Consider the following 12,804-nt stretch of genomic DNA (forward strand, 5'->3'; position numbering starts at 1 on the left):
CGAATATTCCTCTTTTCAGCGCAGCAGAGAAGAGGAATATTCAGGAGAGAAATCATGGAATCCATACTAACCAGCTCCAAGAAGAATGGATAAACGAGACGAATGAGCTGAAAAGTGAAAAAGAGCTTAATTAGAAAAAGCTAATGTGCCCAGCTCTATGACTCACAATTTTGTAATCTCTTCTGGACGTCCATTTGACGTAGCCCAGTGGTCAGGAGCGAGAGTGCATAGCACGCGTTTGTTGAGTGGACCGGGGTTCAAGCCCGTGGCTACTAAATACGATAAATATTTGTATTGACGATTTATTGTAAACTCTACTGACTTGGTTGTCGTGCCAGAGTATAAACAGAAAATTTTTTATTGTCACGAGATGAGTGATCTGACTTTGGACTTTACAAGAACGTAATGGCTTTTCTTAAGTGCGGTTTCCAAATACCGGAAAGCAGTATTGAGTAAACTACTGATTTTATAATGGCAATTACGAGGACATTCCCCTTCTTTTTAGTTGAAAAAAGTTCGATAAATTATTAATCAGACATTATACGCTTTCCGGGCCACCTACGTAATTACATTGCATACTAACTTTTCTGTCTAATTATAAAATCTAAATCTCTCTCCTCATTTATTTTAGTATTATCTTTATTTTCTCATAAGAGACACCCGCTTACAGCTATTGAGATATACAAATTACACATTCAGATATACAAATATAAGTTATGTATATAATTATCCACTTATAATTTATACATACCATAATACTATTATGCATATCATTGTCTTAATAAATTGTGCAAATTATTCATTGTCTAATGACATACATATCATTGGTTTATTTTTACATGACAAAGAGCAGAATTTACTATTTTACAAGAAATTAGAGGACCTTCACATCTGCACCACTATTTACAGCGAGATACCAAAAAGACAAGACATATAACGTAAACATAACTGGAGTGCCAGTGCGGAAAAAAACAGTCTCAACTTCAGTTCACTCTTCATTTGCAGCATTCTGTTCTCATCTCTGATCTTTACTTCCTTACCGCATTTATAAATGGAGAAGAAGTACAGGACTGAAACACTTCAGTCCTGTACATCTTCTCTGCGTAAAGCCTTTCTGGGTCTACTTGGAGATCGTTGTACATTTTAATAGTGCTAGAAGGAAAAAATCGCTGAAGACTTCCCAGATGTATGAGAGCGTTCAATTTATACAACGTAGCTTTACTAACAACAACGTATAAGTTATTCTCTGGTTATTATTTCTCAAACGTAGGACCTCGCATCTGGTGGCATTAAACGTAGTTGCCATTTTTCTGACCATCAATGAATCCTGATTTGCATTGTTAACTCTGCAAGGCTTTCCCTCCCAAAAAATCGGATTTTCATCCAGCAAAATAGGCAGATCGACAAAGAACACGTATACTTTTTGAAAATATTGAACGTGGATACTAATATGACACTTTCACTTTCAATTTGGAATTGGAAAATCTCACTTGGAATACAGTGTTCAGGTATGGAGATCACGCCTAAAGAAAGCTTCTTGGAAGAGTTTAAAGATGGTCAGCAGTCAGATCGTAAAGAGGGTTCGATATGTGCTACAGGGCTTTGGAACTAGACGTATTACAGGGAACCTCATCAAGGTCTTATATGGCTCTGAGAGGAAAAAAGTAAAATGAATGAAGTCGAAATTTTCACTGTTATTAATGATTCCACAATTAGATACCATAAAATCAAATTAAAGGGAAACTGATTTAAAGTGAATTATATGAAGTTCTCTTTTCTACAGCGGGCTGTTGATTTTTGGAATAATTGTTACTGCGCGGTTAGCATTAGCATTAGCATTAGTAGAGGTATTTGATGCAAGAAAGCAAGCTTATGCAGCATCAGCCAAAAAAAAAAAAAAAAAAAAAAAAAAAAAGTAACATAAATAAATAAAAATAACCACTTCCACTTCACCCCTCTGTTCGTTCGAAATACCTGTCCAGCTGAGCCTTAAACTTATTTAGGCTATCAACTTCCACGACAAGGGATGGAAGTCTGTTCAACCCACCAACCACCCGCTGGCTAAAGGCAAATTTCCGCACATCTATCCTACATCTGTCTTTCCTCAATTTGAATTTATGCCCTCTCAGGTGATTTTTCTGAGCTAGAGGAAGAATCCCATCAGCATTGAGCATGCTCAAACCATTCAAGGCTTTGTACACCTCTATCAGATCACCCCGCTGGTGCCTAGTTTCCAGACACTGTAATTTGCAAAACTTAAGCCTTTCTTCGTAAGAGAACCCCTTTGTCCCATTCACCAATCTAGTTGCCCTTCTCTGTACTCGTTCCAGCAGCTCTACATCCTTCCTGAAATGAGGCCTCCAGGCCTGTATACAGTACTCTAGGTGTGGCCTGACCATTGCCTTATACAAGGGAATAATCACTTCCTTATCCCTGCTAGAAAAATTCCTATATATCATTGACAATACACCATGAGCTACTCTTGCAGCTCGTCTGCACTGCTCAGAGAACTTCATATCTGCCTGCACCACCACCCCCAGGTCCCTTTCATTCTCTACCACTGTCAGTGTAGTACCACAGAGTTGATACGTTGCTCTGGGGTTGCTGTTTCCCATATGTAGTACTTTACATTTGTCAATGTTAAACTTCATTTGCCACCTCTCAGCCCATCTGCTCAACCTTTCCAGATCCTGTTGCAGCAGCATAGTGTCAGTAGTGTCCTTGACAACCCTGCCAACCTTCGTATCGTCTGCAAACTTGGACATTAAGCCTGATATACCATCATCAATATCATTTATAAATACAGAAAACAATAAAGGCCTCAATACTGAACCCTGAGGGACTCCACTAATAACATTAGTCCACGATGAGCAGTGTCCATTGATTACCACTCTCTGTCTTCTCCCCCTCAACCACCCCTTTATCCATAGCAGCAACTTGCCTCCAATGCCACACTGCTCCAATTTGTGCAGCAGTCTTCCATGTGCAACAGTATCAAAAGCCTTTCTAAGATCCAAGTATATAATATCAAAGTTATTCCCTGCATCCAGTTCTTTTGTGACTGCATCATAGTATCCAATCAAATTGGTCAGGCAAGACTTCCCCTTAACAAAACCATGCTCTGTCCTAGCTATAACTGAAGTCTTGTCTAGATGATCCTGCAGTGCTTCTTTCACCAGTGCCTCCATTAATTTTCCAGGAACAGAAGTTAAACTCACAGGTCTATAATTACTTGTGTCAGCCTTTGATCCCCCTTTGTGAATTGGGGTCACATTTGCACATCTCCAGTCAATGGGTACCTCCCCTGAGTCCAAGGAAGCTCTCATAATTATGGCTAAGGGTTTGCTTACCTCCTTTGCTGCCTCCTTTAATATAACTGGATAGATCCCATCCACCCCAGGTGCCTTTCTTGTGTTTATCTTCAACAATTTCTCCTCCACTTTGCTCTCAGTTATTACAAGATTCTCTAGCTTACTGCTAGAGTTGAATACACCTCTGGCATTCCCCTCGCTGAATAACTCCTCATGTGTGAATGTCGATGCAAAATATTCATTTAGTTTGTTAGCTACCCGAGCAGGGTCATCAACAGTTGACCCATCGATCTCAAGTGGACCAATCTGATTCATCCCCTTCCTTCTAGAGTTTACATAAGTAAAGAACTCTTTGCTGTTTTTCTTCGCATCCCTTGCCAAGGATCTCTCGTAATCTGCCTTCGCCTGCCTAACCTCCTTTGTAACTTGGTTACAGATCAACTTGTATCTATCATAGGCGTCCGTGTCACGTGTTAATTTGTATGTATCCCATGCATTTTTCTTCTCTGCCATATGCCTCATTAGTTCATCTGACAACCATTTAGGCCTAAACCTTGAACAATATTTCTTAGTTGGTATGTAAAGCCTAGTAGCTTCCACGATAAGTTCTTTGAATGCTTCCCATTTTGAATTTGCTGTTGGCAATATCATCAATTGATCCCACTGTATAGAATTTAAATACTGTCTCAGTCCATTGTAGTCGCCTTTACGAAAGCAATACCCCTTCCCTTTACCCCTAATGGTAGTTACCTCTTTGAGTAACTCCCTCTTCAGCACACTGTGATCACTGCCACCAAGTGGTTCATTTATCTGCAGATTCTTAATGCATGAAGAATCACTACTGATAATCAAATCAAGAGTATTACTCCCTCTAGTTGCCTCCCGAACATGCTGATGTAGAAAACAATCATCCAATAAATCCACAAAAGCCTTGCTACTGTGTGAGTGACCAGCCCCCAAATTCCAGTCAATATCTGGGAAATTAAAATCCCCCATTATAAGACTCTCTGATTTACTGGCCCACTCTATTTCTCCGAACAGTTTCTTATTATACTCATCAGAGTCATTAGGCCTATAGCACACTCCTACTCTCAATTTTGATCTCCCAATGCTTATGTCACACCAAACTGACTCGACACTGCACTGTCCAGCGATGTCGACTGGCTTCACTTCCTTGGATTTTATGTGTTTTTTAACTAATAGCATAACCCCTCCTCCCTTCCTATCCTGTCTATCCTTTCTGTAGACATTGTACTCCCCAAATTCCAGTTCTGCATTTCTTATATCTGTGTGACACCACGTCTCTGAAATCCCCACAATATCTGCCTTTGATGTTTTGAGCAATACCTCAAATTCATCAAATTTATTTACTAAACTCCTAGCATTGGTGTACACACAAGTATGCATGCACCTGTTCTTTTTCTTAGCTACCCTAACACAATCCATGTGTTTACTTGTACCCCAATGATTCCCAGCAGTCTCTGAAATATCCTGCATCTTATTTTCCAGGCTGCGGCTCATTCCAATAGAAGCAGTGCAAGAATCACTTTCACCTCTGCCAGTGGCTACTGTTAATCTATTAGTCCTTGTATCCCCCCAATCTAGCAGTTTTCCGACCCACCTAACATTGCCTCGATAGCATCAGCAAACATTCTTGCACCCTTTCTATTTAAGTGTATCCCATCCCTGTAGAAGCAGTCTCTCCTGTTAACAAGTACAGACCAGGCTGAAAAAAATTCTACCCCTTGAGCCCTGCACAATCTTTCCAGGGCCGAATTGATTGACAGGGCTCTCATCATATACTCCCTCCTATCGTGTCTGGGCAGAATTGCAGACACTTTCAATTTCAACCCTAATTCACGGCTTTTTTTCATCAGTGACCTGTACTTGTCAAGTAATTCCGCCGGTCTCCTACTCTTAATGTCATTAGTGCCAACGTGTACAACTATATCACCTTTTGTGCCCTTAAAAGATGATATCCGCTCTACAACGTCATCAACTTTTGCCCCTGGCAGACATACCCTGGTCCTATTCCACCTATCCTTTTTACAAAGCATGTTTCCCGTTTCCCTGACAATAGAGTCACCAACAACTACTAGTTCCTTTGGGACCAGCGCATTCTGCCTTGGGGGTTGCCGCTGTGTTCCGCGATGACCAAGTGCAAGCTCTGGCATTGGTGTGGGCAGCTGAGAGCTTGATGGGCCCCTCACTTGTAATCCTTCGAGGGCATCCACCCTATCCTTCAAGCTCTCATATAGGCCCATAACAACGCTGAGTTGTCGCCTTATCTCCTTACACTCCTTGCATCGCACACACACAAAGACATCCCCCATGGCAGTATCATGTCCCATACTTGACTGCTCTGCAAACATCAAGCAAATGGTTGGTTGTGGATGATTGGGGACATTCACAGATTAGCTTTAGGCACCTACGTGAGGACGAGGTCAAAGAGGAAATTTATCTTATTTATTTGGCTGTACAGAAAAATCCCTTGGCTTTATTGAACACGTGGGTAATACTAATTTTGCGCCACATAAAAACTGGATTAAAATTAGTTAATCGGCTAGAACGAAACGATATTTATAAACGGATGAGTAAATATAAAACACACTAGTTTTATACACTTCTATTTACATCTCATAGGAGTATATTAATTTTAATATTAAAGGCACAAGATTAAAATAAAGATTCACTTTTAAAACAAAAGTCTCTCAGAATAAGACAATAGCATTACAAAGGACACATGATGCAAGACAGCAAGCTAATATAGCATCAGCCAAAAAAAAAAAAACCTATTTCACCCATCCCCTCGCTCCAAATGTTTGTCAAGTTCTGCCTTGAATCTCTTGAAGCTATCAACTTCTACAATGACGGATGGAAGTTTGTTCGAGCAATCAACCACCCGCTGGCTAAAGGCAAACTTCCGCACATCTATTCTACAACCGTCTTTCCTCAATTTGAATGTATGCCCTTCCAGCCGATTATTCTGATCAATAGAAAGAATCCCATCAGCATTGCGCATGCTCAATCCATTCATGTCTTTATACACCTCAATCAGATCCCCTCGTAGGTGCCTTGTCTCCAGACAGTAATCTGAAAAATGCAAGCCTTTCCTCATAAGAACAAAGTTTTGTTCCATTCATTAATCTTGTTGCCCTTCTCTGTACTCGTTCCAACAGCTCTACATCCTTCTTAAAATGAGGCCTCCAGACCTGTATACAGTACTCAAGGCATGGCCTAACCATTGCCTTATACAAGGGGATAATCACCTCCTTACCCCTGCTAGAAAAATTCCTGTAAATCATTGACAAGACACCAAGAGCTACTCTTGCAGACGGCCTGCACTGCTCAAAAAACTTCACATCTGCCTGCCCAATTACTCCCAAGTGGTACCACAGAGTTGATACGTTACTCTGGGATTACTGCTTCCCATAAAAAAGTAAAAAGTAAATTGCAGCCATTATCAACCCACTGCAGGATGGAAGCCTCCTCAACAATTCATGCTGAGGGAAATGGACCATAATCTGCCACGCTGGTCCAGTGTGGGTTGGCAGATCGATCGTATTCAGCAGTCAGGGGTTTGAACCCCGGTCTACTCAAAGAGCGTGTGCTACTGCACTCCCGCTCCTGACCACTCGGCTACGGAAAACCCATCCATATGTAGTACTTTGCATTTGTCAATGTTAAACTTCATTTTCCACCTCTAAGCCCATCTTCTCAACCTTTCCAGATACTGTTGCAGTAGCATAGCGTCAGTAGCGTCCTTAACAACTCTGCCAACCTTTGTATCGTCTGCAAACTTGGACATTAAGCTTGATATACCATCATCAATATCATTTATAAATACAGAAAACAATAATGGACCCTACACTGAGCCCTGAGGGACTCCACTAATAACATTAGTCCATTGATTACCACTCTCTGTCTTCTCCCCCTCAACCACCCCTTTATCCATAGCAGCAATTTGCCTCCAATGCCACACTGCTCCAATTTGTGCAGCAGTCTTCCATGTGCAACAGTATCAAAAGCCTTTCTAAGAACCAAAATACATAATATGAAAGTTATTCCCTGCATCCAGTTGTTTTGTGACTGCATCATAGTATCCAATGAAATTGGTCAGGCAAGACTTTCCCTTAACAAAACCATGCTGTGTCTGAGCTAAAACTGAAGTCTTGTCTAGATGATCCTGCAGTGCTTCTTTAACCAGTGCCTCCATTAATTTACCTGGAGGCACTGGTTAAAGAAGCATTGTGAAAATGAATATTTCATTTTCGACAAAAAAGTATCATACAACCATCCATTTATGAATAATGTAAATTTTAAAATTTACCTGAGAGAGTACCAGCAAAGATCCCCCCATGTATCATTTTTTGCTTTTCGCACGACATATTTACCAACGGACTTTCATCCAATAATTTAATTTTACAAACGTTATGATCTATTTTGCGTATATCATAAGCTAATTACATAAATATCAAAAGTACTGCATTATCATTCGTAATATTTTCAAGAAAGAAGCTTTAGTCATTTCTTGAAAAGTATACGAATGAGCTTCTTTTCACTGCTGTGTTTATGGATGATAAAACATTTATAATATCAATATTTTTGTTTGTAAATCGAATTTGTGATCAAATTTTGTTTCTTTGGAGGACATATTCATAACCGAAGACCACATTATTGAAATATCTACATTTGCCTTGCAGGAAGGTTTCCCAATTCGAGTGAAACAAATACACATATTAAATGCAGAGTATTACATCAAAGTAATCTGGTTCGTAGCAAGCAAGTTCATTAGTGAAAAACTGCAGAAACGGGTAAGTTACTTGTTATCACTCAAAAATTAATAACAATAATAAAATCTCTCTTTTACTTTTGTTTGCATAACTCTGAATGCCAGTTATGTAACCTTTATCATTTTACAATCGTTAAGGTTGTTCTATTTTCATTCTATCGATTTATTGAACCTCATGATTCCATTAATTACAGCAAGTTCATCATTCTACTTCTATTTGCCACATTCTTTAAAGAAAGAAAAAAAATTACCACGAACCACATATTTAAACTCTTAAAAGAATTATAATATTATTCTGGTCGGGTGGCTCCTAGACTAACGTCCATCTCCACCTGTGACACGGTCTTATTTACAAAGTGTTTAAAAGGACCTGAATATACGTTGTGTTATGTTTGTGTAGCAAGTGTGTGTGTGTGTGTTGGTTCAGACCCCACAGCCACCAGGGAGCAGTAAACACCTGGACAACTACTGCTGTCTGGTACCCACCCCTAGCCACAAGGAGGCAGGCCTTAATTCAACTAACTTCTTCTTCTTCTTCTTCTTCTTCTTCAAGAGGAGTGTTTCCATTTACAATGGGTTTCCTCAGCTTACAAGTTATTTCTTGTCAGGAATTTTTTTCTGCCATAAAGTGCGGTTCAAGGTGTCTTGGTCGGTTAAGCCTCGGGCTGTCATGCACTCCCGTACTCCATCCATCCATGTCCTCCTAGGTCTTCCTCTTCTCCTTCTTCCAGGAGGTATCCATTCCAGGATAGCCTTTGGATATCTGTTTTCTTGCATCCGTTTTACATGTCCATACCATGTTAGACGCTTTTCTTTGATGGTGTTTTTTCCCCTTATGTCTTCATTCCGTTTTCTGTCTCTTCTAGAAGTTCCTGCTGAGCGTCTTCCAAAATCCATTTCTGTGGAGAACAATTTGTTTTCCGCTCGCCTATTCAATGTCCAGGTTTCCGCTCCATGCAATAGAAGACTTTGTACAATCGTTTGAAATATAAGTTTCTTTGTTTTATTTAGGATATTTTTGCTCCACAGAACAGAGTTTAACATGCCAATAGCCTTTCTGCCGTCTGTAATTCTCTTATTGATCTCTGCTTGGGATGATCCATCACTTTGTAAAATTGATCCCAGATATTTGAATTTATCGACTTGTTTGATTTTAAAACCTGCAATATTTAGAACGTGCCCTGGCCTTGAACACAACATTTCAGTCTTGCTAAAATTTATTTTTAGACCCCATTGTTTATATTCCTCAAACAATTGACGACATGCATACTTTGCATCTTCTAAGTTTTGTGCTATCACCACCTGATCATCTGAAAAAAGTAAATTGTGAATATAGGTGTTCTTATTAATCGGCAATCCCATTTTATTACATTTTTTTGACCAGGATCTTAGGCAGATGTCGATATAAATTTTGAAAAATGTTGGCGACATGCAACAACCTTGTAATAAGCCTTTTGAAGTGTGGAATTCAGGTGAAAAAACTGATCCCACTTTAATTCTGCATCTATTATTCCTGTAAATTGCCTTAATAATGTTAATCAGTTGTCCATCAATATTTGCCTCTTTCAGTGCTTCCCATAAGGGTTTTCTTGGAACACTGTCATATGCCTTTTCAAGGTCAATGAAAATCATAAAGATTTTTTTCCCTTTTGATTGTTCAAGGATCTGTCGTACTGTTGGGATATGATCTATACATGACCTCCCAGCTGAAAAACCACTTTGTTCTTCTGATACCTTGATTCGGGCTTCTAAATGGTTCCTGATCCATTTTCCAAGGATCTTTAACAGCGGGTTCAGGATGCATATTCCTCTGTAATTTGAACAGCTTTTCCGATTGCCCTTCTTATAAATTGAAGAATTGATAACATAAATGTTATCATTTCTTTCGGTATTTCTTCTCCTCTCAGTATACTATTTAACAGTTTTTGTATCAAAACAGCCACTCCTCTTCCTCCATATTTCAGAAGTTCCATGTAAACTCCTCCAGGTCCAGGTGATTTGCCATTCCTTCCTTCCTTTAGCAGGAGTTCCACTTCCTAACAGAAACTTTTAAGCCCGAGTCTTCTACACCAAAATCCTCCATCGTCTTGAATTCTTCCCGGTCTTCTTTTAAAAGTCCTTCATAGTACTCTGTCCAGTCTTTCAAAGGTATTAATTGCAAACCAGCATTGTATTTATTCTGTTTTCTCAAGTCTTTAAGGACCTTCCACGATTCCGCTGATTGCTTGAAGCCCAATTTTCTATTAATAGTTGCACATATCCTTTCCCATTCTTCATTTTTCGCTTCTACTACCAATCGATTGGCAATTTTCTTTTTTTTCAACATAAATGTTCCTATATGCATCATTTCTATCACCCAGCCATTTCTGATATGCAAGTTTCTTTTCCTCTACAGCAACTCTTGCTTTCTCTGTAATCCAGATCTTTTTCGGTCCTTGGCTCTTCTTTTTGCCTAGGATTTCATGAGCTATTTTTTAACAGTATTTTTTAAATATTCGTAGATTTCTTCAGTATTACCTTTCATCTCTATGTTAATTGCAGCATCCAGTCTTTGGGTGACGTTATTTCTAATGCTGTCGTCCTGGAATAGGTCAATGTTAAATTGATCCACTTGTAGCATTTCTCCTTCCCTGCATTGTTGGTTGTCCACACATATTTTCTTAATCCAGTTCCACCTCAGTGTTGTTTTAACAAGAAAATGGTCAGATTCACATTCAGCTCTTCTATAAACTCTGACATCTTTCAATACATATGTCCCTGAATGTTTTGAAATAATGTAATCTATAACTGATCTAATTTGTCTTGTCTCCTGTGACCAAGTATATTTATGGATATCCTTGTGTTGGAAAAATGTGTTGTTGATTCTCAAGTCGAACTGTTCACAAAGATTGCATCTAAATTCAACTAACTGTGTATGTAAAAACACTAATCCCACACCCACCTGATGTAGTGCAATACAGGTGGGTGCCAGCTGTATTGCTGGCATCCATTTTAAATAAAATAAAATTTAAAAAAATAATAATAATAAATAAATAATCATCCAGCAGCAGGCCACAACAACAAGCAGCATGGAGTGCCAGCAAAAAACAAAAAAACAAAAAAAAAATGGATAGTTAAAATACCAATCTATCAAAACAATTTACAATCTAGATACAGAAATCATAGCTAAATTGGATTTTCTTCCCTTAGAAACATTAACAGCATACTCTTGGAAGGCTAAATGAGATACTTGTCTTTGTTAATATGTGCTCTCATTACCTCTTGCAAAACTATCAATTACCTGCATCAAATTAACTCTGAAATCAGAGTACAATACTCAATCATAGATACCAGTTTCAAGTTTCTGTGGATCGCATCTTCAAGCTGTATCTTCGTAAGTGCTTTCCATGGATCTTGTCAGTCTAACGGCCTTCTCTGAACTGTTTCAAAACTGTTTTCTCTTTTTGCTGTATGCTGTACTTTGCATTTGTATGCAGTATTCTGTTTTCCTCAAGCTTCTACATGTGAACTCCTGGCGCTTGTCGCCGTAATGGAATATTACGTTGTATGTAATTTTGTACTTCACAAGGGGATTCTGGTGTTGCTGTAGACTCCAGGGTTTTCCCTATTAGCCGCTTTTGTACATCTTGCGAAGAGGCTTTCGCCATATTGGGTCATGTGTATGTAGTGTAATGTGTTTAAGTTTTGTGTACTGTTTTGTTGTATGACCAGCGCCTGCCATCTTAGCAGGTGGAAAGCAGCAACAGGTGGTAGATGACTCTCATCAACCGTTGCAATACCAAACTTTGCTTATTGGAGGCTTGAAGTGGTGAAACCCATGTTTAGTCTCTAGAGCAAAGTTTCCGGTATCCCCCCCCCCCATACTTCTTCAACCCATGCACGGTACTAAGTACTGTAGGTTTTGATACCTTTCGTGTTTGGGGTTTTCATAAAAAAAAAAAAAAAAAAAAAAAACACCTGTTCACTACGTCCCAGCCTCGCCACGTTGAGGTGTGTCAAGATCTGCTATCACTTGCTAGAGCTTTTATAAGTGCGATGATATCGGACAAGAGACTGCTGATTAGCTTAGAATGAGAATGGAAAACAGTTTATATAATATGTCTATTGAAACTGAGCTATTTAATATGATTGAGTTACAATCAGCTATGAAACAGGTTAGGTTTAATGAATGTCCTGGTTGGGATTTAGTAGAAAATACAGTAATAGTTAAGATGATTGAAATTTATCCTGAAATATTGTTAAATATGTTTAACAAATGACTTTTAGAATCAGTTTTTCTTGAAATATGGAAGTTCGCGATTTTAAAAATGATCCTGAAACCAGGGAAGAATCCTTCGGAGCCCAGAGCATACTGGCCGATATCTTTATTGGCCAACCTAGGGAAGATATATGACAAACTTTTAGCCATAAGATTAAAGGAATTATTAAAAGTTAATTGTACAGTAGGAACAAATCAATATGGATTTAAACAGGGGAAAATCTGCTGAAGACGCTGTATATGACTTAGTTCAGTATTGTGATACTGCTACTGATAAATATGTTATGGCAGTGTTCATAGACTTAAAGGGCCGTTTGGTTTACTGTGGTGGGAAAGTGTATTAAATGTGTTAGTAAAGATGAGTTGTTCGTATCAGTTATACAAAGTAATAAGAAATTATTTTACAAATAGGAAAATATCAGTAAGGGCACGTCATTTAGTTT

The 12,804-nt window shown here is 38.9% G+C and overlaps 1 protein-coding gene across 3 annotated transcripts in view; it reads left to right on the forward strand.

The window, feature by feature from the left end:
• Nucleotides 1-12,804, forward strand: part of LOC150077694 (clavesin-1-like) — a 73,114-nt gene that overhangs the window by 50,081 nt on the left and 10,229 nt on the right. For all 3 annotated transcript variants that reach the window (XM_090384344.1, XM_090384343.1, XM_090384342.1), the window contains exon 6: nt 8,015-8,125. In XM_090384344.1, coding sequence (XP_090240470.1) covers nt 8,015-8,125 — 111 coding nt within the window. The remainder of the gene's footprint in view (nt 1-8,014; nt 8,126-12,804) is intronic.

This window comes from Mastigoproctus giganteus, chromosome 11, assembly GCF_048544385.1.
Source record: "Mastigoproctus giganteus isolate SK-2022 chromosome 11, ASM4854438v1, whole genome shotgun sequence".
NCBI lineage: Eukaryota > Metazoa > Arthropoda > Arachnida > Uropygi > Thelyphonidae > Mastigoproctus > Mastigoproctus giganteus.